Source organism: Pan paniscus, chromosome 3 (genome assembly GCF_029289425.2).
Source record: "Pan paniscus chromosome 3, NHGRI_mPanPan1-v2.0_pri, whole genome shotgun sequence".
NCBI classification, from domain to species: domain Eukaryota; kingdom Metazoa; phylum Chordata; class Mammalia; order Primates; family Hominidae; genus Pan; species Pan paniscus.
In genome coordinates this window covers 3,857,114-3,881,257 of record NC_073252.2, presented here as the reverse complement: position 1 = coordinate 3,881,257, position 24,144 = coordinate 3,857,114, and the positions used below count along the sequence as shown (strand labels likewise).

At 58.8% G+C, this 24,144-nt stretch overlaps 1 protein-coding gene across 2 annotated transcripts; it reads left to right on the top strand.

The window, feature by feature from the left end:
• The first annotated feature begins 2,263 nt into the window (after positions 1-2,263).
• Positions 2,264-22,633, top strand: LRPAP1 (LDL receptor related protein associated protein 1). 2 transcript variants are annotated; one of them, XM_003804369.6, is made up of 8 exons: positions 2,264-3,080; positions 10,223-10,367; positions 15,000-15,121; positions 16,215-16,335; positions 17,005-17,163; positions 19,002-19,084; positions 20,272-20,448; positions 22,164-22,633. In XM_003804369.6, exons 1-8 carry the CDS (start codon positions 2,877-2,879, stop codon positions 22,224-22,226), a joined length of 1,074 nt encoding a protein of 357 aa, XP_003804417.1. In that variant the 5' UTR covers positions 2,264-2,876; the 3' UTR covers positions 22,227-22,633. The 2 variants fall into 2 exon arrangements, with proteins under 2 accessions (XP_003804417.1, XP_008957232.1); XM_008958984.4 differs by having other exon boundaries at positions 2,284-3,080; positions 20,272-20,385.
• Positions 22,634-24,144: the final 1,511 nt, after the last annotated feature.

Genomic DNA, 24,144 nt, shown 5'->3' with positions numbered 1-24,144 from the left:
AGAATAACAATCTATAGTCCAAACTCAAGGACAAAAACAAACTGCTTTTTGGCCATGGTGGCATGAAACCCCAATAAGTCAATGACAATGCTGCATGCTTCTGAAAGCCGGCCAGTCAGGGACAGCCCCACACTACAGAACAGGCCCAGGCAGCAAGAACCTTGTGCCCCTGAAGTCAGGCTGAACACTCTCGCTTCTGAAAGCTGGACAATCCTCAATGCCAGGCTTCCCAAGAGACTCAATTTGTTTTGCTCTGAGAGATGGTCCTATAAGCACAGTTCCCCCTTGCTCTAGTAAGCAAGATACTCAGCTTCAGCACTGACCAGCCTCACAATCCGTCCTCACCAAGTGGAGGGCCCTCCCTCCGGGTTCCTCCATGGCCGTATCTGTCTCTGTTCATACACCTTCCCCTCAGCACTTAGAGACATGGGCTGGCATGGGGGGTGCTGGCGGCAGGGGTGAGAAATAAACTTTCAGCCCTAGAGGAGGAGCCCAAGAGGAGAGCATGTCGTCACCAGGAGTCTCTGGTATGTGCCTGGCACCTGTACTGGTTGCATTAACCACTGTGATTTTTTAAAAGATGTACTATTTTGAAATGTATAATACATACGGAGAAGTGTATGAAATATGTACAATTTAAAGATAAGGAAAAATGCATGCCTGTGTGCCCACCACCTAGTGAAGAAATACAACCTGGACACCACTTTGGAAGCCTGTCTGTGTTCACCCGTCACATTCTCCCTCCTCCCCCAGCCCAGGTATCCTCCATCCTTTAGCCATCCCCTGACTTTCTTTAGTTTCATTGCCTGTGTATGCAGCCACGAATAAAATATTGCTTAGTTATCTGGGAAACCGGGCTGTATAGGAAAAGGGCTCTTAGAACCCCACACCACTGTCAGATGCAGGATCCCAGAAGACTCTGCTCCCAGTCCAGCTTCCAATTCCTGTGGGTTTATAACGGGCCTTTCTAGAGACACTGGGGGCAGGACTCACAGAGCTGGAACATTTGCAGTGAGGACCACATTCCAGATGACCAACAGGGACATGCTTGGGGGGGATAGGCCAATTTGGACTGTCCCCTTCTAAGCCCACCAAGACCTACCTGTAGCTCTCAGGAGTGGGGTCAGGGCAAAACACGTATGTGGGGTAAAACAGGTGACTTCTGATTCTAGGCACCAGGAGATGGAGAGAAGAGCAGGAACGAGGGAACACAAGGGGAAGGCAGGCACAGGTGAGAATCTAGGCCAGGCTCACCTGGCCATTCTGTCCTGAGGCTTAAAAACATGCAATGATGGCAATGACAGCATTTGATCTGTCTCTGGAGTCACTTTGCATGAGGTCATTCTCCCTCCACCACCCTCCTGGGGGATTCCTTTACCTCCTCTCCCCCATACATCCCATATTGGGAACTTGTGCTTCCAGCTAAGATGCAGTAACAGACTGAATTTACCCTCTTGCCTGAAACAACTCAACAGCTGGAAAAAAAGAAATGAAACGATGGCTCTGAAAATACTAGAAAAGCAGCGCAGGACAGCAGCAGATCACCTTGATTCCAGGGACCTGAAATCTTCTCTGGAACAACACAAGATACAATTTAAATGTAAATTAGGGTAGGCCCAGTGGCCCACGCCTGTAATCCCAGCACTTTGGGGGACCAAGACGGGAAGGTTGCTTGAGCCCAGGAGTTGGAGAACAGCCTGGACAACATAGGGAGACCTAATTTCTACAAAAAAATTTCAAAAATTAGCTGGGCGTGGTGACACGCACCTATAGTCCCAGCTACTTGGGAGGCTGAGGCAGGAGGATCGCTTTAGCCCAGGAGGTCGAGGCTGCAGTGAGCCATGATCATGCCACTGCACTCCAGCCTCGATGACAGAGACCCTATCTGCCCACGCAAAAAAAAGGAAATGAATTAACATTAATTCCTCTCAAGATGCCCAGGCTCTATTCACCCCCTTTGTCATTGTCCCTCCAGTTGGAAATTCCTCCCTCCCCCGGCAAAATCCCGCCCACCCTTGGAGGGCTTTTCAGATCATTCTTGCCAGATGAGCTCCCCTTGTCCCTTCTCTGAGCCCAAAGGGGCCCAGCTGCCGTCTGTCTCCCTCCTTCCCCTTGTTTCCCGCGCTACCTCCAGGGCACTTCCCAACTCACTGGCCAAGCCCCCAACGAGCGGTTTATGCTAACTTTGGCTCTGTGAATTTCCTAGAGTGTCATGGGTTGGGGAAAAGCGCGCGAAGTCCTGCCTTGCAGCAGGCGCGAGAGCAGGCGCTTGGGACGCGGGTTGGGGCAGGGGCCCCGGGACGTAGGGGGACGTCTGCGCGGTCCTGCGTCCCCGGGACAACCTGGCCTGGGCAAACCCACGGCCAGGCGCTCCGCGGAGGGCAGAAGTGGGCTGGGCCAGGCTCCTCAGCGCCAGGCCCGGGCCGCAGTGCCAACCCCGCAACGGCACCGGACATGCAAGAGTCGGCGTCAGTGCGCGTGAAGCCGGAGCATTATCAGGCTCAGCCAAACACGGCCCGGTTCTTGGGCTTTCCGCTCTTTCTGTGGGGCAGAGAGGGAAAGAGGCCTCGAGTCGTGCGGGCTCCAGGCTCCGGGCTCTGGGTGAGGCCTGATCCCTGCTCCCACCCGGCCACCCTCATTCTCCAGTTGTATCCCCTGCCAGAGTCTGCAGCCTCGGGCCGCGGCGTGGTTGCCTGGGAAACGCTTGCGCCTGCGCAGGGCTTCCTAGGCGCTGGAGTCCGCCGGCGGCCTCGCCGCTGCCGGCCACTCACAGAGGAACTACTATTCCCAGGAGACCGCGCGGTGGGTGGGGCGGGGTAGTGGGCGGGGCATCGGCAGGCTAGGTTCTCTCCGCGCAGCGCCAGTCGCAGAGGAAGATGGCGCCGCGGAGGGTCAGGTCGTTTCTGCGCGGGCTCCCGGCGCTGCTGCTGCTGCTGCTTTTCCTCGGGCCCTGGCCCGCGGCGAGCCACGGCGGCAAGTACTCGCGGGAGAAGAACCAGCCCAAGCCGTCCCCGAAACGCGAGTCCGGAGAGGAGTTCCGCATGGAGAAGTTGAATCAGCTCTGGGAGAAGGCCCAGCGGGTGAGCGCGGCCCGCGGGCGGTGGAGCGGGGCCTGGGGGCGGGGGCCGTGGTTGGGGTCGTTGGAGCGGGGCCCAGGGGTCGGAGGCGGAGGGGGGCGCAGCCGGGGCACCTGTGCCCCACGCGCCCTGTCCTTGGCACAGCCTCCCCCAAGTGTCAGGTGGGGCGCCCCGGCCCCTTCTGCAGCAGGAAAGGTACCCGTGCCGGCGACGACGCCGTGTGAAGCAGGTGGCGGCCGGCACCCCGAGGGTCAGTGTCGCCCTCCCCAGCCTGGGCGGCCTGCTGACCCGAGCGTAGGGACAGAACCAGGCTAGATCACAGGTCTCCTCCCTCCCGAGCCTTTGCCTGTTCCCTCAACCTTATCTCCCTATGTGGGGAAACAAGAAAAACAAAATGTTGGGTAGAAAGACGTGTCCAGGGACAGAAGGAATCCCAGTAGCAAGCCCGTGCTTGTTTATTTGAGCGAGAAATGAGGAGGTGAGGAGATGGGATCGGTTTAGAGCACATAAAACGCGACCTTGGGAATGCTGAAAGTCAGTCTTAACGGGGCGCTCACCTGACCTCTCCTTCATTTGAGAGATGAGGGTACGGAGGCCCCGAGGGGAAAGGGCACCCCCAAGGTGGCTCGGCCAGTGGGGCCCCCCGGGACAACAGCTTCCTAATTGGTGCGTGACCCTGGGCCAGCTGCTCTCTTCATTAAGATACGGTTGCTTCATTTGTTAGGTGTTCCTGAAAACACCTGAAATGGGTGTTTTCGAACTATGCCGACCATCTGGGCCTCATTATCTCATCTCAAATGCAGGAGTCAGATTAGATCTCTGTCTCAATAGTCCAGTTTTAAGCATTCCTGAGTCTTTGAGAGGGAAAGTAATAAGAATAAGTAATATTTGCAGAATAAGAAGAAACTTTTGGAACGAAAAGGGAGAGGAGAAACAGGTGGGGGACAGACAGACGGTTATAAGACTGCGTGGGGATGGGGATTGACGCCTGGGCATCAGCTCCACAGGCCCTTCCTGAACTGCTCCTGGGACCAGCAGTCAAGCCCCACGCGTAATGTTCAGCCTGCGGAGGTGGGAGAACGCTCTGGGCTGGAGCGGCAGGGCGGCTTCTTGGAGGAAGGGATTCTGGAGGGGCTGGGGACACGGCTGGGTTTGGATGTGTTGATGGCCTCCCAGCAGCAGGGAACAGGTGTGACCAGGAGCAGCCGGGATGCAGTGCTGCCTCCCCGTGCCCACTGCACTGGGCATCTGTTGAGTGGGTGGAGTCCCCCCTCCCCTCCCCATGAGGAATGGGGAGCCCGAAATAGACTCCCTGACCAATTGGAGGTGGCGCTGAGGAAGTGCACTGGGGCCCAGGAACCCCAGCGGCTCCCTTTGCTTTTGGATCCTGGCCCAAGTCTTCCACCTGCTCTGCAGGGCCGCCCTGGTGCGCTGCACCTTACCTGCAGCCACCTCCAGCTGGTCCTGTGTCTTTGTCAGCCCGGGCCCCCTGCAGCAATATGCCTGCCCTCGGGCTGCCCCTGCACCGGTCCGGCTACCCTCGGGCTGCCCCTGCACTGTCCCCCGGTGCTGGGTGCTCGCCTGACCGGTTTCAGTCTTGGGTCGGGTCATGTCTCCTGAACCTCCCTGAGGTTCACTGGGCACCATGGTAGGGTGAGCTGCTCACCTCCACTTTGGACTGAGCCTTGGACTAGATCATCTTTCTGGTCCCTTTAAGTCCTGAAGTTCTAGTTGTGTGGGCAAGTCTTTTTTGCTGAACAGAATGTGAAGTTCTTCAAGGATGAGAGTGTTTCGGGGGATTTTGTGTGTCTTCCCCCCTTCCAGAGAGCCTGGTACTATGGCAGGCAGGCCTGCAGAGCCCATTCGTCTTGATTTTCCTTCCAGATAACGGAAGCTTGGAGGGTGGCAGTGCTGTGAGGGTGTTCTATCCTGGAGCCAAGTGTGCAGGCGTCAGACCCGTCCGGGTCTTTTTGAGGTTCTCAGTGGCGGTAGCGCATCCCGGGTGGTCTTTGTGCTGTGGCTCTTGCTGCCGAGCGTGCCAGGGCCCAGGGTGGTCAGGAGGCAGGAGGAGCCACAGTCAGTTCGAACATAGGGGCAGAGAATTGTTCGTGCAAACAGTCACTCCAGTCGGCTTCTTACCCCACCTGACTCGCCGCTCTAGGTGGATATCAGACGGAGACGGGGTCTTGGATCGCCCCCTGGAAGATAACTGAGGTGAGGGCTGCTTTTTCAGAGAAGCACGTCCTGCCCGGCTCTGCAGCCACTGCTCTCAGCCTCCTGCGACCTGCGCTCAGCAGCCAGGACGGTCTTGTCCTTTCTTTGGTTTGCTTCATGAAAACATAGTGTCCCTGTTTTCTGCATGTAAAGCCACATCCTGGCATATAGGATTGCTTGGTGTGTCAGTAGGCATAGGGTGAAGGGAGCGTTTCAGGAAACCTTTGCCTTTGATGGGATTGGGCTGTGAGACCTGCGTTGAGGTTGCCGCCAAGAAGATGCTGAGACCCGCTTTCATCAGGCGAGACCCGGCCGGGGGATGCTGCTTCATCCTCTCCAGGAACTTGAATCTTGACTTTCTGTGACTCTCCCAGTTCCTCTTTCACAGGCGGGCTCCGCTGTGTTGCAAGACTCCTGAGCAGAGGCTGTCCCTGGAGCTTTGGAGGTCGGAGGCCATGCAGAGCCCTTGTGCTCACAGACGCCTTCTGAGGACTCTGCCTCTTCAGAGCTCTGTGTGTTGTGTTGATGCTGAGGAGTAAGCTCCAGGGTCTGCATGGTCTGGCTGCAGCGCTCAGGGACACACTCGTGTACCTCTTGGCCTGGGCTGCACGGTGCCATGAGCTCGGAGTCCTTGGCCATAGGTCCTTGGTTTTTTTGGTTTTGTTTTTTTTTTTTTTTTTTTTGAGACAGAGTCTCACTCTGTCGCCCAGGCTGGGGTGCAGTGGCGTGATCTCGGCTCACTGCAACCTCCGCCTCCCAGGTTCAAGCGATTCTCGTGCCTCAGCCTCCTGAGTAGCTGGGATTACAGGCATGCACCACCATGCCCGGCTAATTTTTATATTTTTAGTACAGTCGGGGTTTCACCATGTTGGCCAGGCTGGTCTCGAACTCCTGGGCTCAAGTGATCCTCCTGCCTCTGCCTCCTAAAGTGTTGGGATTACAGGTGTAATCCCAGGACACACCACACCCAGCCGGTCCTTAGTTCTGACATGAATGGTGACTGCGATGAGAGGGTGTGAAGCATCTTGTTCTCAGAGGTCTGACGAGTGGAAACTGAGGTCTGCAGAGAGGAGCCCTCAGAGCCCCACCCCAGCTCTCAAGCGTCCCCCCTGGCTTGAGAAGGGCCTCTGAGAATGGGCCAGCCAGTGGCCTCCATGGGCACCTAGGACTCGCCAGGCCAATGCACGACCTCACAACAGCTCAAGGCGGGTACGGCTGTGCCCTTGTCCACGGAGTTCAGGTGGAAGGAGCTGGGGCACAGTGGCTGGGCTGGGACAGTGCATGCCACCTGCCGTGGTGAGACAGGTACAGCGTACCAGGAAGCCTTGGTCACCGCCACAGCCTGCTCCTCATGGTGGGTGCCTTGCAGTCTGGCGCGGGCACTCAGGTGAGCGCTGGGAGGATGGCACGTGCCCTCTGAAGAGGTGGTCCATTGGCGGTCCTGGTGGCATTGGAACCTGCCCAGCCTGAACTGTGCTGTGTGTGCAGGTTGACACCAGTGGTGTAGCTGTGGACCCTGGCCTGGGTTTCCTGGGGCGTTGAGAAGCAGCAGCAGGTTGTTGGAAAGTTCCAGAAAGCTCTGCTGGCACACGGGTGGTGCTGTGTGGGGAAGGGCCACTGCTGAGGTCCCGAGCAATGCTGGGCCCTTGGGTCTGGTCAGGAGGACACGGTCGGCTCTGCTTGTGTCTGAGGACACAGAACCGGCGTCGTTTGATCAGCTGAGCCGGCTTTCTTGCCTGCATGTATACCTTGGTTGTTGATGATTTGCCTCGCTGCTTCATGTTTGACAGGTTCTTTTCTGCAGTTGGTTTCCACAGGGTACTTCTAACTTGATGCGTTAACATTTAACTTGAGAGAGGTGAAAGAATCCAGACGTGGGGTCTGGGGTCTGCACGTGACCTGCTGGTCTTCCTCTGCACAGAGCTGGGGCTGCTTTCTGTGGTGGTGCTGCCAGGCTGGCCCCTTCCGCGCTGAGCACTGGCAGCCACACATCAGGGGAAAGGGAGCTGGCTTTTGTGAGACATGCGGTGTGAAATTTAGACCCCCTGTTGCCTGAGAGTTGGGGAATCAGAGGGAGAAAATGACTTTCCCCTGTGGGTTGCAGATTTTACAGCCCACGGAGCACCTGCCCTTGATTCTCCCAGCACCCTAGGGAGGCAGACAGGAAGCCAGTGAGGACCGCAAGTTACGGGGGTTGGTGGCTGGCTGTGAGCCTGCCAGGACGGGCCCAGGACTTCAGCAGCCCTGGGTCTTCAGCTCCGCTTTTCAGCAGGCAGCCCATGGGCAGTCATGGGACACCTGCGTCCTCTCCCCTGCAGCCAAAGAGGGCAGACCCGGGGCCCCTCAAGGCCAGCACACACTTGAGAGCATGGGCCTGGATTGCCTGCCCCAGGGTGCTGCTTCTGGCTCGGACCATCACTGTGGGCCTCGCATCTCAGACCCTCCCGGGCAGTGCAGCGCGGTAAGTAAGGCGCCTACAGGGTAGCAGCAGCCACGGGGAAGTAGAGATGGAAGCAGACCTGTTCCTCCAGGAGTTTGGGTCACAAACAAGATAGACAGGTGTGGGCTCCCCCTCCTCCTGAGGCACAGACTGCCCCTCCTGAGAGTTCAGCGTCACTCAGGTGCCTCATTGTCCTGGGTCCTCCTGCTGGGAATGCTCAGATCAGACCTCAGGTCTCCTAGGGCCTTCCAGTGGATGCCGCAGGCGAGTGTCCAGGGCACAGAGGGGCACGGGGTGGAGCTCTGGGGAGAAGGGGCTGGGTGGATGGGGCTGGCTGGGGAAGAGGCACGCAGGTAGGGGTGTGTCGAAGGCTGCCAGGGAAAGGGTTTTCAGGTTGGGACAATCCTGGAAAGCAGCCCCTGCAGAGATGGGGGCGCAGAGCATCTACCAGGAGGGCCCAGACAAAAGACTGTCCTGGGACCACCCACCAAGGGTTAGAGAACCTTCTAGAGAATTAGAAGCTTTCCTCTGCCCTAGGCCCTGCCATTCATTTTGTGCCTACCGTTTGCTATCTTTTTACCATTGGGGATCTTGTCTCAGTAATCTGAATTCGTCCCTAACTAAATTTTAAACTCCTGGAGGGTGGGGCCTGTGTGGCTAGGGCAGCCACGGAGTCAGGCTGGGCTTCTGAGAGGAGAGAGGGCGGAGCTGACAGCCCCAGCACCCAGCTGGAGACAGGGCCTGTGGTCAGGGGTCTCCTTCCTCCCAGGCCCAACACAGACTGAGCTGCAGGGAGCAGGATGGGCTCGGTCTAGATACAGGCAGAGTGAGGCGAGGAGGTTCCGGAGTGTGGGGGTGTGCCAAACACACAGAATTGGCTTCGTGCGAGTCTCGAAAGAAACGTGTGCCCCTGCGCGGCACGGACCTGAGGGCTGGGCCTCCTGAGGTCTCGGGCTGCAAGGCAGTGTGGGCCACAAGGCGGCGCGGGCTGCGGGACACTGGGAAGGCAGCTGGCTCTTGACGCTTCCTGGGGATGTTCACTGTTTTACGTAAACTTTATTGAAATATAACACACATACTTTGGATACTAGCTTGTGTTGTATTTATGTTAGAAAATAGCTAATGAAATAAAAGATTAACATTTCAAACCTCTAAGGGAAAACAGACTCCATATTGAAACACACATGATCAGAGGCAGGCGTTAGGTGATGGGCACCTGGAGCTCAGAGGCAGGAGCTGGGGTTCCCTCCTAGAGCCACAGGCAGCTCATGAGGACCAGCCCCGGGGGAATGTGAGAATGCAGGTGCTCAGGGAAGGGGACTCTCCTGAGAGCCGAGAGATTTGGGGATCTGCACTGCACAGTGCCGAGCACTTCCTTTGCTGCAGGACTCCACAGAGCCTTTAATGCGCTGGCGTCACTACAGGCATGCGGTGCAGCCTCCCCAGTTAGCCAGGGACAGCACCCTGTCTCCGTGAACCCTGGTCCCACCTCATGACACGTTCTGGTTCACACAGCTGGGCCACTCTGCTCTGCACGGAAGAGCCTTCGCTTCCCTGAAGGGCTTGCCTGCCCCAGCGCACGCCTCTTAGCGGCCGGGCCAGCCCCGAGGCCAGAGTTGATGAGAGCTGGCCGGTGGGTTTCATTCTGCTGCTTGCCTCGGCCGCCTGGCATTCTGGCCCAGTCATTCTGACGTGGGGACACTCTTGGCCTAAATCCTGTCTTTGCAACCAAAAAGCAGTGTGCCTAGCGGTCACCTCACTTCCTTCCTTCTCTCACCCAGGGTCCCAGAGCTGGGAGGGCAGGGGTGGGATGAAGGAAGCGTGGCCTGCCCTGCGGAGAGGGATGAGGGTGGGGCGGGGAAGTTCCTCAGCCCCAGTGCGGCAGCTCGTTCCGGGGCGCTGCCTGTGTGGTCTACGCCAGCAGGTAAGTGAGAGGGTGACAGATTCCTGCTCCAGAAGGATCTGGGGCTGTGTAAGAACCGTCTCAGCAAGACAGTTCGGATCATGGTACACTTGAGAGGTGGTGACTGAGGGTCTTTGGGAAATGAAGATGGGGCAGATCTGAGATTACAGTGATTTTTTTTAAAAAAGAACTTCTAGGTGTCTGTTTCCTTGCAATGTGTATCTGCAATGGTAATGCAGTGGGTATCTTCTTCCTGCTCTGTTTATCCGAGTGCCCGATGACTGTCCTCAGGTGCTAGGGTGGGGTGTCCTGTTACAGCCGGACAGGAATGAGCAGCCGCTGCTGGTGGGGAGCCCCCGATGGACTTGGGGTTTCCAGATCGTGTATACAGACGGGCCTGGAGACTGTTGTCCATGTTGAGTTCTTGTCTACAGCTGTGGGGTTTGAATCCTGCTGACAGTGACCCTGACTCCACCTCTTCCTGGTCTCCCAGAACCTCCCGGTGGCCAGCCTCCTCCGAGGTCAGTTTCCCGCTGTGTCCTGGTCCGTCCTGCTCGTGGCTCACAGGCTCCTCCCCTTCGTTCGCAGCTGCATCTTCCTCCCGTGAGGCTGGCCGAGCTCCACGCTGATCTGAAGATACAGGAGAGGGACGAACTCGCCTGGAAGAAACTAAAGCTTGACGGCTTGGACGAAGATGGGGAGAAGGAAGCGAGACTCATACGCAACCTCAATGGTACGTTTGTTTCTTTCCTAATGCAGGTCGAGTGTCCGTCTTCCTAAATGCTTGAGAGCGGCAGTGTTTTGGATGTCGGATTTTGTTTTTGGATTTGGGAATATTTGCATTATGCTTAATCTGGATATCCAAAATGAGCCTTTCCCCTGAGCATCCTGAGTGCCCAGAAAGCTTAGGATTTGGGTTGGGGGCTCACCCTCCTGAGGGAGGTGGCCACTGGCTTCAGTGGTTGGCGAGGCTAACCCTCATGAGGGATGGTGGCTGCTCGCCTCAGTGCTGTGGGCTACGCCTCTGACTCCTTGGCTCTTGGCCAAGGGGCCCATTGGGCACAGCCTGCGGGGGGCGCTCCTCCGAGCACAGATGCGCCCTTGGCCGTGGTCTCGGTTTGCTGTCACAGGTGCCATTGACACGCCAGAGGGAGGGCCAAGGCAGGGGTACTGGGTGCAGGAAGGGGCTGGAGGACAGCAGGAGGCTCTGTCACCCAGAGGAAGCAGTCTCCCCTAGCATCTTGAAGTTTTGGGGACATACACCAGATGTTGTCAGAATGGACACTTGGTTGTGATGCACTTAGTGAGCCCTCGTCCCTGTGGGTGTTCAAGAAGAGGCAGGACAGTCGCCTGCTTGGTACCAGCATACGGAAGACAGGTGTGTCCTCAGAGCCAGGAGGGTTTTAAATGACAGAGTTGCGACTGTTCCTTTTGGACCCCTCTCCTCCACCATCCACCCTCACCACGGGCCCGTCAGCAGGGCACTGGCGGGCAGAGGACGCACACCAGGTGGGCCCGTGGGACTGGGGTTGGGGCTGCTCCGGAGAGTCGAGTGCTCAGCTGCCTGCTGTCAGCTATGTGTAGCAGCCCTAGGAGCTGCTGCGCCTCTACCCAACTGCTGCCCCTGGGCCTGACCCCAGGCACCCCTTCCCCAATCCCCTCCCCAGCTGCTCCCTGTGTGACCTGGGCCCCTGGCACAGTCCCCTGCCCCCCACCTCCGTTTCCTCCTCTTGTCTCACAGGACGGTGGTGTGAACCAAGTGGGATACTCCCCACTGGGGTGGGGGTGGGGGTGGCTGCCATCGCACTTGTTGCTGTCGTGAGGGTGGCCCCAGAGCCTTGGCCATGTCTGGAGTCTGCTGTAGCCCTGCTTTTCACACGCGCTGATGGCCTCAGGCATTGCAGCGCCTGGGTTGTCTCTGGTAAGGAGAGGAGGTGTCTACGGAGTTCCTTCGTTAGGCCTGATGCTCTAACACCTACTCCTCAAAACTCGTTGTCGTCCCATTTGACAGGCTCAGAGAGGGTGATTTGTCTGGAGTTGCAGAGCCGAGTAGTGCAGCAAAGATTTGGAGCCAGGGTTTTCTGACTCCTGAGCAGGTGGTCTGTTCCCAGCCACCCCTCTTCTCCCATTGGCAGGCATCAGCAGACATGTCATGTGGCTGCGCCCGGGTTAAAGACAGAGGGCCGGCTTCATTTTTGCTGGTTTATGCCACCATGTTCAAGAGTCTGGGTGGGACGTAAGCCAAGACATGGCAGCAGGGACTGCCTGGGGAACAGAGACATGGCTGAAACAATTCTGGATGGTTGCATCCCCACCAGCATGCCTAGTAGGCCATTCCCAAGGGCCAAGAAAGAGCCTGTCCTGGAGGTGCCCCCAGGAAGAAGGGACTGGCTATGCAGCAGGGCAGCATTCGGGGCCTGGAGGAGACAGAGCAGCTTGCAGGGGGCACAGAAGTGGGCTAAGAACCAGCTCCCTCCTGCAGGCCAGGCAGTGTCCTTGCAGGGTGTCCAGGTCTGTGGCCCAAGTGGAGCTGTCTTGTTTTCTGCCATTGCCTAGTGACCTGGCAGAAAACTTAGTGGGACTCTAGGAGCCGGTGTCCCAGAAGCAGACCCTGCCCACACTCAGGAGAGAGGCTCGTCCTGGCCAGTTCCCCGCCATCTTCTGGGTGTGGCCCCTGGACCCCCGAGGTCCCCCGTGCCATTATCAAGTCTGATACCATACCTGGGGGACCAGCCATAGCCAAGTGTGCCTGCCCTTGGCACCCTCCATGCTGAGGTCCACCCTGAGACAGACGGGCCACGCTCCACTCTGCCCTGCCCTGCTCTGCTCTGGGGTTCGCTCCTGTCCACACCCTCACCGCGCCCCCAGGGCCACTTCACTCCCCAGGCAGGGGGTGTGGGGCGGGGTCCGTCCTCCCCAGGCAGGGGGTGTGGGGTGTGGGGCGGCGTCCGTCCTCCCCAGGCAGGGGGTGTGGGGTGTGGGGCGGCGTCCGACTTCCCCAGGCAGGGGGTGTGGGATGGTGTCCGTCCTCCCCAGGCAGGGAGTGTGGGGCCATGTTCATTCTCCCCAGGAGCTCTAAGGGCTCAGTGCTCCTGAGGCCGCCTCCAGCTTCAGTGCTCTGTGACTCCATTCCATGCAGAACCCAGCACCTCCAGAATCCAGAACCTTCCATAGTCCCTGCTGCTGATCGCAGTCTTGGGCACTCTGCCTTTTGATGGGGTCTGACCAGCCACTTTGGGCTCTGGCTCAGAGCTTTTGGCTCCAACTAGGAAGGCTTGAGCCAGGCTAGCCTCAGAGCCCCAGGACATGGCCCACCCTCCCTGTCTCCCCCTCTCCTCCTCTCGGGCTCAGGGGTGCACAGCCGGGGGTTGTGACCTCAGTGCTGCTGAGCAGTGGCTGGACTTGGGGGTCTGGGCAGGACGGCCTTCACAGGCAGGCCTGGCACTGGCTTTCTAAGGCCAGGAGGCATCCAGGCCACTTTTTTAAAAAGTTTGTGTATTTTTGTATGTATTTATTTCATTTATTTTCTCATCCCCCACGCCGGTATTATTTATTTAATTATTTATTTATTTTAAAAGATGGGGTCTCACTTTGCTGCCCTGGCTGGTCTTGAACACCTGGGTTCAGACGGCCCTCCTGCCTTGGCCTCCCAAAGTGCTGAGATCACAGGCATGAGCCACCGCGCCCGGCCTAAAATAGTTATTTCAGGTTTAAATTCCCTGCCATGGAAGACAGGCCCAGCATGTGGTTGAGCTTTGAAGCGTGCATCTATGGGACCGTGCCCAGCGCCAGCGGCTCTTGACTGCTGTCAGGAGAGACGGCTTTCCTCAGGGACAAGACCACAGGCTGGTTTTTCACGCTCAGGAAGATCACAAGCGCTTCCAGGCTGGAACACGAGAAGCACATGCTGCATGTGGCCTTGAGACCCCCATGGCCCAGGCTTCCAGACAGAATGATACAGGAGGGATCAGAGGCCAGGGTGGTGTCGATGAGAAAGGAGGCCTGAGGCTTTCGGGGTGTCCCTGGAGCAGGGACACTCCCCAGGGCTGGCAGTGACAGAGGATGGACCTTTGGGAGAGGTGCGGGGGTGGGGTCTCCTGAGCCCAGAGCATGTGGAGGCCCCGCTGGGAGTCGTTCTGTCCAGTAGGGTCACGGGTGAAGGCCCAGAGGAGGCGCTGGGGTCCGGGAGTCACCATCTGGGTGAAGAGGTCCTCGGGGTGAGGGGAAGTGTGAGGTGAAGGGAGGCTCCGAGCCCGGCGTCTTGGGAGAGGCCTACTCGGGGCCCTCTCGGCCCGGAGGGGAAGGCAGGACCCCATTCTCTGGGAGGCAGGGCCCTGGGAGAATTCCCCCCAGCCCCCAGGAAAGGGCGGGCAGGCAAGCCCACCGCCCGCTAAGGAGGCAGGTGGGGTTGCATGGGCCCCGGATTCCAGGGGACCTAGTAGAGGGCCTGTCACACAGAGCCACAGCACAGGACTTGGAAGTGGGAACTGGGGCCTGGGGAGAGCTACTGCCGTGGAGGGCGAGGCCAGCCCCCAGGCTCTGCTCTCACATCCCAAGTGCAGGACTTGTCCGCAGCTGAGTACTGTCGGCACCAGGGCCCGCGTCGAGCGCCTGCTTTCATATCATGTTGGTGGCAGCGTGTGGTGACAGACACAGCCCACAGATGCCGAGTCCCCCCTAGGGAAGCGGGGCTAGGGGAGCACCACGTGGGCAGATCCTAGAGGGCTCCCCGAGTGGCTGGACCACAGCACACTGCAGACTAATTATTCTTCCTGGCTGCTACCAGTAACTTTTTGTTAGAAGCTGCTGACACTGACGTTTCTCCTTTAGAAACTGTTTTTCCTCCCAATAAATATAAGATGTGTGCTGTCAGAAAGCCCTGCCACCCTGCACACTCTGCAGGTGGCCTCTGTCCTGTGGTCCTTAAGAGTTTTTGCCCTATGGCAGCAGGTGAGGCTGCAAATTTTGTTCTTGAAAATCTGTGCAGCTGGTCGCTAAAGACGGGCCAATCGGTAACCACTCTTACAGCCCAGCCCACCAGCTGCTTCCGACAGCTGCATCTCAGGGGGACACGGCTTGATGGAGGACTCCAGCTGGTGTGTCCCTGGTAGGAAAGAGGGAGGTCCTGGGGGTGTCCCGTGAGTCGCCAGACCCGTTCCTAAGCGCTGGGAGACCACAGACCCCACGCTTGTTTACATTCTTGTTCTCCCCAGATCTCCAGTGGTCATCCAGGAAACGGGTGAAAGGAAACTACTGGAAAATGAGAGGCAAACCTGTCTCACCCACTGTGGCAACCCAGATGTGTTGGCTGTTGACTTGTTTTTCACAGGAAACCATATCAAATAGAACCTCCCCTCTCTCCTAGTCATCTTGGCCAAGTATGGTCTGGACGGAAAGAAGGACGCTCGGCAGGTGACCAGCAACTCCCTCAGTGGCACCCAGGAAGACGGGCTGGATGACCCCAGGCTGGAAAAGCTGTGGCACAAGGTACTCTTCGATTGTTTGCATACCTTGCAGAATTGGTGCCGTTACGTTGAGTGTTCAGGCAGGGGCTGTGAGGGGCAGTCTCTGCTCTGCATGGGAGCCGGGGTTTGGGAAAGTCTCAGGAAGACGGTGGCTTCCTAAGGAAGCCATTCCACTGTCATTCTGTGAATCTTTTCAGCTTTCCTGTTTAGAAGATTCCTTGCTCTTTGAGTAAAGCAGCTCTGTTTGGCCTTTGGCCTGCAGCTGTCAGACCTTCAGCTCAGGTCACGTGTGGTTACGGGATGGTGACGTAGCATGGGCTGCGTTCTTTACTCCGTGTCGGATTTTTAATGTAGTGAGTGGTGCCGTGGACGTGCCTCTGTGATTAGAAAGGTGCCCTCGTGTGTGGGGCTGGGCTTTCACCCTGTGCCTGGGAAGGGTGCGGGGTCCTGGTGCGGGGCCAGGCGCTGGGACCCAGCGGGGCCTGGTGGGCCGTGGCAGGGTGTTTACCTGCCGCAGCTCCCCCATTTCCAGCAGCTCCTGCTCCAGAACAGTTTCTCTGGATCACATTGATTTGGGGTCAACAGTTAGACTTCTTGTACTAGCCCAGTCTCAGCTCATTGTCCTTGGCCAGGAGAGATGGAGTCGGTAGAAGGGGGCAGAGAGGGAGAGAGGGCCCTGTGTGGCCTCCCTGGACGTGTGTGAGCCACGTCACCCCACAACCAGGAGGCAGGTGGGATGACAATGAGGGGCTGGCAGAGGTCCCCCTAGGAAGGTGGCCTTGCTGTCCTCACCACCTGCAGCCGGGAGAGCCAGGCAAGCCCGGGGTCACCGGGCTGCTGCCCCGTCCCCCTCCTTGGGATCTTCTGCTCCCCACCCCAGCCAGCTCGGTAGCCGTCCCCTGTTGAGCCTGGACACGTCCAGGAGAAGGGTGGTTGCCTGCCCGCAACTCTTCTCCGGTTTGTGTTTTGTTTTCCTGCCCTTCGTGAGGCCAAGAACCTGGCCCGGCACTCACGTAGGCAAGGGCCTGCCTGGCCATGAGGAGTGGTCGGCTGAAGAGCGGCGCCGGCCACACGAGCCCGCGGCGGGTTCACTCCAGGCTTTGTTTCCCTCTTAGGCGAAGACCTCTGGGAAATTCTCCAGCGAAGAACTGGACAAGCTCTGGCGGGAGTTCCTGCATCACAAAGAGAAAGTTCACGAGTACAATGTCTTGCTGGAGACTCTGAGCAGGACCGAAGGTGCCCCCCGCCCCCACCCTCTCCTGCCCTCTGCCCCACCCCCTCCTGCACCTGAGGCTCGTCGCACTCAGTGGGCAGCCTCGGCTCCCCTCGGGAACACGGCAGGGGCAGGGAGACGGCACCAGACGCCCTCTCCCAGGGTTCCACCGGACTTGTGAGTGGGGAGGTTGCTGTGCAGGCAGGGCTGGCTCTGGGAGTCGCCCGCCTGCATTGGATGAACCAAGTCTCACCGGCGCCTGCCCCCACCATGGGCACAGCTGCTGCCTTTGTCAGACCTGAGCTTCGCTGATGGGTCCTTCATTCTGGACTCGTGACCCTCCCCAAATGTGTGACTTTCCCACCCCACAAAGCTGGAGTAAAATGGAGGGTGACCCAGCAGAGAGGGGGCAGGGCAGGGGTCCAGAGTCAGCCCCCAGGGGACCTGGTGCCCCAGCTGTCACCGCCAGGCACCACTTGGTGCACGTGTCCCGGCGTCTCGCCTGTCTCGCCTGGAAAGGAAGCTGTGCCAACGGTCGTTTCTGCGGCACTGCAGGACCGCGGAAGGGGGACATTTTCAGCCCAGAAATGAGAGCGAGTTTGAGCTCCCCAGCAGTGGGCGTTCTAGACAGTGGTCTGGGCAGGCAGGGCGAGGACTCCCAGCCTCATGGCGTCCTGCCTTCGGTTTTACAGAAATCCACGAGAATGTCATTAGCCCCTCGGACCTGAGCGACATCAAGGGCAACGTCCTGCACAGCAGGCACACGGAGCTGAAGGAGAAGCTGCGCAGCATCAACCAGGGCCTGGACCGCCTGCGCAGGGTCAGCCACCAGGGCTACAGCACTGAGGCCGGTGAGTGCCCGCCCGGGACTGTTGGTTCCCGAGGGTGGGGCCGTCTCTGGTTGTGCTTTGGGGACAAGCAGGCAGGTGCTTGTAGCGACGGGAACCTGGGCCTGTGGACGCAGCGGAGACCCTCGGCGCGCTCAGTCTACCCAGGGGTGGTCACGGGCCTTGCTCCCAGGAGCTGCTCCGTGAAGGTCACTCGCCGTCCCCAGCCTTGTTCCTGGAGACTAGCGGAGGGCAGTGGCGGCAGCGGGCCTGGGAGCAGCCCTTCCCAGCGTCTCCCCAGCCTCAGCAGCACGGCCCCTCCCATGCTGCTGTTGGCCAAGAACAGAGACCACTTGTCAAACACAGCTCTGTCTCCATCTCATGCCACCCGCACTGTCCATCAGTCACCCTCAGCCCGGCAGGGGCAGGACGCCCGCTGAGGCCACAGAGCTTGTGGCTCCATCTCAGCAGCTCATCTCCCTCCACTGCAGGCCCTCAGTGGCCAGGCTCTGCACCACTGCTTCTTGCCCCGGACCCGGGCCAGAGCCTTGTGCAGGGTTTACCAGAAGCCTCCTGGCCTCACTCACACAGCTTCCGATTCTGTACCTCATCCTCCACGTGCACACTGAGCGCCAGCTGCACGCCAGGCACTGCTCTAGGCTCGAGGAGGCAGCAGCCGCCAGGAGATGGCATCTGTGCCCTCATGGTGATAAGACAGCAGGGCTGGTCTCTGTCCCCGGTGCCAGGCAGAGCCACCGCCTGGTCTCCAGGATGGTCTGGCCAGAGGCAGCCTCCAGCACAGCAGTCAAATGTGTCCACGCGGGCCCAGGTCCCCTTGGTTGGTTGTGCTGCTGTCACCTGAGTGCCCCTGGGCAAGACCCCTCACCACCCACCCCCAAACCCAGGCTCCCTTAGCCTGACCTGGTGCTGGTGACTGTGTCAGCTGTAGGCTTTTGGCCGTAGTGTTGGGGGCTGGACCACCTTGTAGGCCTGCGATGCAGTTTGCTGAGTGCCTGTGCTGGAGAGACCCGGATGAGCCTGGCTACAGTCCATGCAGGAAAGGGCGACTCAGCCCCACACACTCCTCTTCCCACCTCGGGCTGTCCCCAAGGCATTTGTGTCCAGCGGCTCCTACAGTTCTCCTGCGGGTCTGCCTGGGCCTTCCAGCAAGCCCCACCAGCCCAGGGTCCTCAGGGTCCTGAGCAGGAAGGGGTCAGCAGAGGAGGGAGCAGGGGCCACTGTTGCGGGGCTCCCTGGGCAGGCGGCTCTGGACTACTCGCTCCTGGATGGAGAGTGGTGACGGCCCCGGAGTCTCTCACTGCGTCCCTTCGTGAGCACCAGGGTCCAGGAGCCGTCTTGGTTTGTTTGGCTCCTCCCAGGAGCCCGAATGTTTGACTTTCACGAGCACAACATCCTGCTGGAGACCCTGAGCAGGACCGAAGGGAAACGGCCTGTGCCTGCGTCTGGACCTGGCTGAACTTACAGGCGCCCCCACCCGAGGTCCTGAGCAGCCTCTGCACACAGGCCACGTCCATCCTCTGCCTCCTGCTTCAGAGGCAGCCAGGGCGGGCTGTGGCGCTTCCCAGGCTCTCATGGAGGCAGGTGTTTCTGGACACAAAGGAGAAGCAGTTGTTTGGCCAAGGGGACAGAGAAGCCACATTTCAGCGAGGTCATGTGAGCTACTGAGCAGATGCCCTCTGTGCCCCATAAGACTTTGAGTGCACGCACCCGTGTTTCACACACATGCAGGTCGCGCCTGCAAACCCTCATAGGCTCCACGCACACTCAGCGTGGTTGCCGCGGGGCTGGCTGTGGTGTGCACCCTGGGTGCTGCTGAGGCCACTCTTGCTCCTCCCCTGCAGAGTTCGAGGAGCCCAGGGTGATTGACCTGTGGGACCTGGCGCAGTCCGCCAACCTCACGGACAAGGAGCTGGAGGCGTTCCGGGTAAGGAAACACGGCCCTCTCCTTCTAGCTCTCTCCTGTGGTGAAGATTCTCTTGCAGTTTCCGGGTAAGGAAATGCAGCCCTCTCCTCCGAGCTCTCTCTCTCAAGATTCTCGCAGTTTCTCCCTTAACCACTCGGTGAACCTGCTTGCGTTTTCCTTCTCATCTGCGTGGGAACTCGTGTTTCAGGGGCGGGGCCAGGCTCTGGAGGGAGGGACTTTGGTTCTTTTGTCCGTGTTCACGTCTGAGCGTGGCCTTGGTGCGGGTCCTGTGGATGGTCAACAGTTGGTCGGGACCCAGCCACAGCCTGGGGGGAGGGGACCAAGGACACTACCGGGATCGTTTAGGGGTGTCACCGCTTCCTGAGATGGAGGCCCAGGGAGGGAAGGAGACCACCTCAGGTGGCAGGGGCTCCTGGGGCGTGTGGAGTGCCAGATCATTCTGAGGGTGGAGAATTCATCAGCTCGGTGAGCAGCCAGCAGGGCTGTGAGGAGTGGGGAGTCCAGCGGGGGTCCTGGGTGGGCAGCCTCGGTTATGGTATCCGGCCGTGAGTTCACCCAGGGTCCCTATAGCTGGTGTCTGTTGGGAGGGAGGTGGGCGTGGTCCTGCCCTCATAGGACTTGGGACTTTCCTGGCCCCAGGAAGGGCCCTTAGCACTTCCCCCAAAAAGGGGTCAGGAGCTTCCCTCTGGGGCTGGGGCACCTTAGCTGGGCGCAGGCATGTGCATGGGGCTTGGCAGGTGGGGCCACATGGAGGGCCCTGGGTCTGGAGCGTGGGGTCAAGGCAGGGCAGGGCGCCTACGGGAGCAGGGACAGAGCTGCAGTCCAGCAGCAGTGGAGCCCAGGCAGGCTGGGGGCAGGGTGCAGAGGCAGCCACCACAGAAGCACAGCCCCTGGACATGGGGTCTGGCCGGGAACGAGCTGGAGGCCCCCCAGATTCGGGGGGCGGGGGTGCCATTTGCAGAGACAGGGAAGGGGTCGGCTTAGGGCTGCCGAGGAGGCGCGGGCTGGGACCCGTTGCTAGTGTGATGGCCTCCCAGCTGCCACCCCCTCATTGCCCATGTCACCGCAAGGCCTGTCCTGCCCCGGGTACGGCGCCGTCCCTTGGCGTCCTTGCAGTTCACCCGGGACCACAAGATGGCGTGGCGAGAACGGGGAGGGAACACTCACCTGTGGAAACCTTGTTCCAGGAGGAGCTCAAGCACTTCGAAGCCAAAATCGAGAAGCACAACCACTACCAGAAGCAGCTGGAGATTGCGCACGAGAAGCTGAGGCACGCAGAGAGCGTGGGCGACGGCGAGCGTGTGAGTCGCAGCCGCGAGAAGCACGCCCTGCTGGAGGGGCGGACCAAGGAGCTGGGCTACACGGTGCGCGCGGGTTCCAGGACCGGGGAGGCCACAGTTCCCCTGCAGGAAAGATGAGGCCGCCCACATGCAGCTCAGGGCTTCCTGTAGATGGGGTGTGGGCCCCACGCTGTTGTCTTCCCTGTCCGAGTTGAACCCCAGGGCCACAAGTGTGTGGGGCACTGAATGCCACAGCAGCCATGCTAGGGGAGCCCCCCGGGCTTGTAGTGCAGTCCCCCGACCCTCAGGTGAGAGCGCAGGCCCCGGCAGGCCACTGCCTCGTCCTCCTGTGACCAGGATGGGGCATGACCTGGATACCCACAGCCAGCCCATGAGTCAGGGCACTCTCCAGCCCTTGACACAGGCGAGCCCCCTTCCCCACAGCCCCTGGGATGTGAGGGGAGGAGGGGCAGAGCCCAGGAGAAGCCGAAGCCAGCGCACGGCCTTGCCACAGAGGCACAGAAAACCCTGGAAGCTCATGCCAAGTTCTTTCTGGAGGGAGCTGGGGCTCAGGAGCCCCATCTGTGCCTTTTAAACTTTGAACTGCAGGCATGTGTTACCGATTCAAAAATAGGAAAGGCCTAAAAAATAAATGAAGGTAGAAGTTCTGATAGGAGAGGGTGGTGCGGGTCTGCCTGGCAGAATGTGCAGGAGAGCAGCCTGCGGCCCTTGCCCGTGGGCAGGAGCTCAGGTCCAGGGTGAGCACCACTATGTGGGGTTTGCAGGGCGCTCCCGCGAGACGCGGGGATGGAATGCTAGCGTGCACCTAGCTTCACCTGACCACGGCAAAGCTCAGTGTTGGTTAAGAAAGCCATGTGGCACTGCCTGAGGCACCCGCACCGTTGGGGCAGAGGTCAGGGCCGCTGAGAGAAGGGACCTTCGGTGAGTTATTCACCCTGAGCCACGGGCTCCTATGTGGAGAGGGAGGTGGCGCCCACGAGCAGGGTTTTGTGAGAATCTGGGGAGAGCTACAGTGACCCCGGCCCAGGCTGGGCTGACGCAGCACCTGCTGCCACTGGGGTGGTATCTGTGGGGATGCTCTGGGCTGTTGTGATGTGAGGAGCTGGAGGTCCCTCTCCTTCCCTCCCAGGACCTGAGGAGGAAGGCGCCTTTCCCAGAGCTCTGTCCCAGTCTCTCTGGTCATTGCTTTTAAAAATAACACTGTGGGGCTGGGCACAGTGGCTCACACCTGTAATCCCAGCACTTTGGGAGGCTGAGATGGGTGGATCATCTGAGCTCAGGAGTTCGAGACCAGCCTGGGCAACGTGGTAGAACCCCATCTCTACTAAAAATAGAAAAAATTAGCCGGGCGTGGCGGTGGGCACCTGTAGTCCTAAGTACGTGGGAGGCTGAGGTGGGAGGATCACTTGAGCCTGGGAGGCAGAGGTTGCAGTGAGCTGAGATCATGCCACTGCACTCCAGCCTGGGTGACAGAGCGAGACCCTTTCAGTAAGTAAATAAATAACACCATGGGCCTATCACAGAGACCCTGAGCTTTCCACTTCAGCATGAACTGCTTCTGGCTGGTGGCTCTTAGCGTTCTTTGGTGGAATTTTCTAGTTAGCACTGAGCTGCTTTTGTGATTTGAGCATTTCTGGATGGGTGTGGAATTAGAAAGTCAGATGTGCAGGGCTTGCGCCTTTTCCTTTTGGATCGCGCGTCTCCTGACGTGAGGCTGAGCTCACAGAGCTGGCCTCAAGGCGCGCTGTCCCCAGCTGATGAGACGTTTCTGTCCACAGGTGAAGAAGCATCTGCAGGACCTGTCCAGCAGGATCTCCAGAGCTCGGCACAACGAACTCTGAAGGCATTGGGGAGCCCAGCCCGGCAGGGAAGAGGCCAGCGTGAAGGACCTGGGCTCTTGGCCGTGGCATTTCCGTGGACAGCCCGCCGTCAGGGTGGCTGGGGCTGGCACGGGTGTCGAGGCAGGAAGGATTGTTTCTGGTGACTGCAGCCGCTGCCGTCGCGACACAGGGCTTGGTGGTGGTAGCATTTGGGTCTGAGATCGGCCCAGCTCTGACTGAAGGGGCTTGGCTTCCACTCAGCATCAGCGTGGCCGTCACCACCCCATTGAGGACCTCGATGTCCAGCTGCTGTCAAGTCTGATAGTCCTCTGCTAAAACAACACGATTTACATAAAAAATCTTACACATCTGCCACCGGAAATACTATGCACAGAGTCCTTAAAAAATAGAGTGCAGTATTTAAACCACCCGCTTGTTGGCTGGTCACTAAGTGTCCTGGTGGCTGGGGCCGGAGCCAGTGCTCGTGAAGGGATCGCGTCATAGCCAGCTTCCCCTCTGGGCCCCGTGGGTCTTTGCAGCCAACCTCCTTTTCCCGTGAGACGGCCCGGCCTGATTTAAAGCCAAGAGCGCTTGAGTTGAGTTTGAGGGGAAGATGTGGAGTGTGTGGTTCTGTGGACAGTCAGAGACTGTAGCCTGGGGGCAGCGTCTTTCAACTCTCACCTCTGCAGCTCAGGGACCTCGGGAGACCTCACCAAACCTGCAGGGCCTCCGTGTCCCTAAGTGTGCTGTGTAAATGCCCCATCTCATGGGGGAGAGACAGCCACGGAGGCCTTCCTCTGACCATAGCTGATGGACTGGTGGTTGCTCAGGTCCGGCTCCGAGCATGTTCCCACGTCTGAGCCTGGAAGAGGCTCGGGTCCGGCTCCGGGCGTGGTTCCCGTGTTTGAACCTGGAAGAGGCTCCACCAGGCGTATTGTGTTTTGACTGCAGCTGGATCTTGGCTTGACTGTTGAGATCTGCCAAACATCCGCTAAGCTATCATTTCTGAGAAAGGTCAAGGCTAGAGGCAGCATGTCAGGAGTTGGCGCATCAGGGTTGGAAGGGCCCCAGGGTACAGCATGTGGGTGCCTGTTCCTATGTGGACTTGTGTGTGTGTGGCTGGTGGGGCGGGGGGTGGATTCTGGTTCTTTTTTTTCCCATTATCCTGAGAGCCTTAAGGTACTCAGTGTGTTGGTGAGACTCAGCCCTGCCATCTAGCAGAAGCGTGTTCCTTTTCATTGCTGTATAGTATTCCATTGCATGACTGTCCTGTGCTCTGATTTTAATGCACTTTATTGCGGGTGGATATTTGAGTTGCTTCCTTTCTGGGGTAATAACACTCACTTGGAAATAGCTGTGGTGAACACTCGTGTGGGGGTGGGGGTGAGGGCCGACTCTAGGAGCACCTAATGGATCTTAGGAAGTGTGTTGTCCAAGTATAGAGATGATTCCAAAGTGGTTGGACTGTGTTTCTTTCTCCCAGCTGGGTGGAAGGAGAACACTAGTGGATTGCTGAGACTTGGTGCTCGGTATTTTTAATTATGGACAGCCTGGCTGGCGTTTTGTGGTGTCTAATTGCGGAGTAGCGTGTCTTACTGTATAATGGCCTCTTTTGTATGTGGGAGACCATGGTGTTGAGGGGAGGCAGTTACACAAAAAGCCCAGATACCCAGTGTTAGTTCCATGGGTGTGGCTGGTCATGGTGCGCACTCACGAAGGACGTAGGTGATGCCCTCCACTCCGCAGAGCCAGTCCCACAGGGGTACCCATTCTGACTCCTACCACCGCAGCTCCCTACCTCCCGCCTGCCATGGGTTCCACGTGCATGGCTCTGGGCAGTCTGTGTCTTTGCGTGCGTCTCTGTATGTCTGCGTGTATCTGCTTACATTCGCTCAGCATCTGAGATTCACCCAGGCTTTTGTGTGGATCAGCGGCAGAC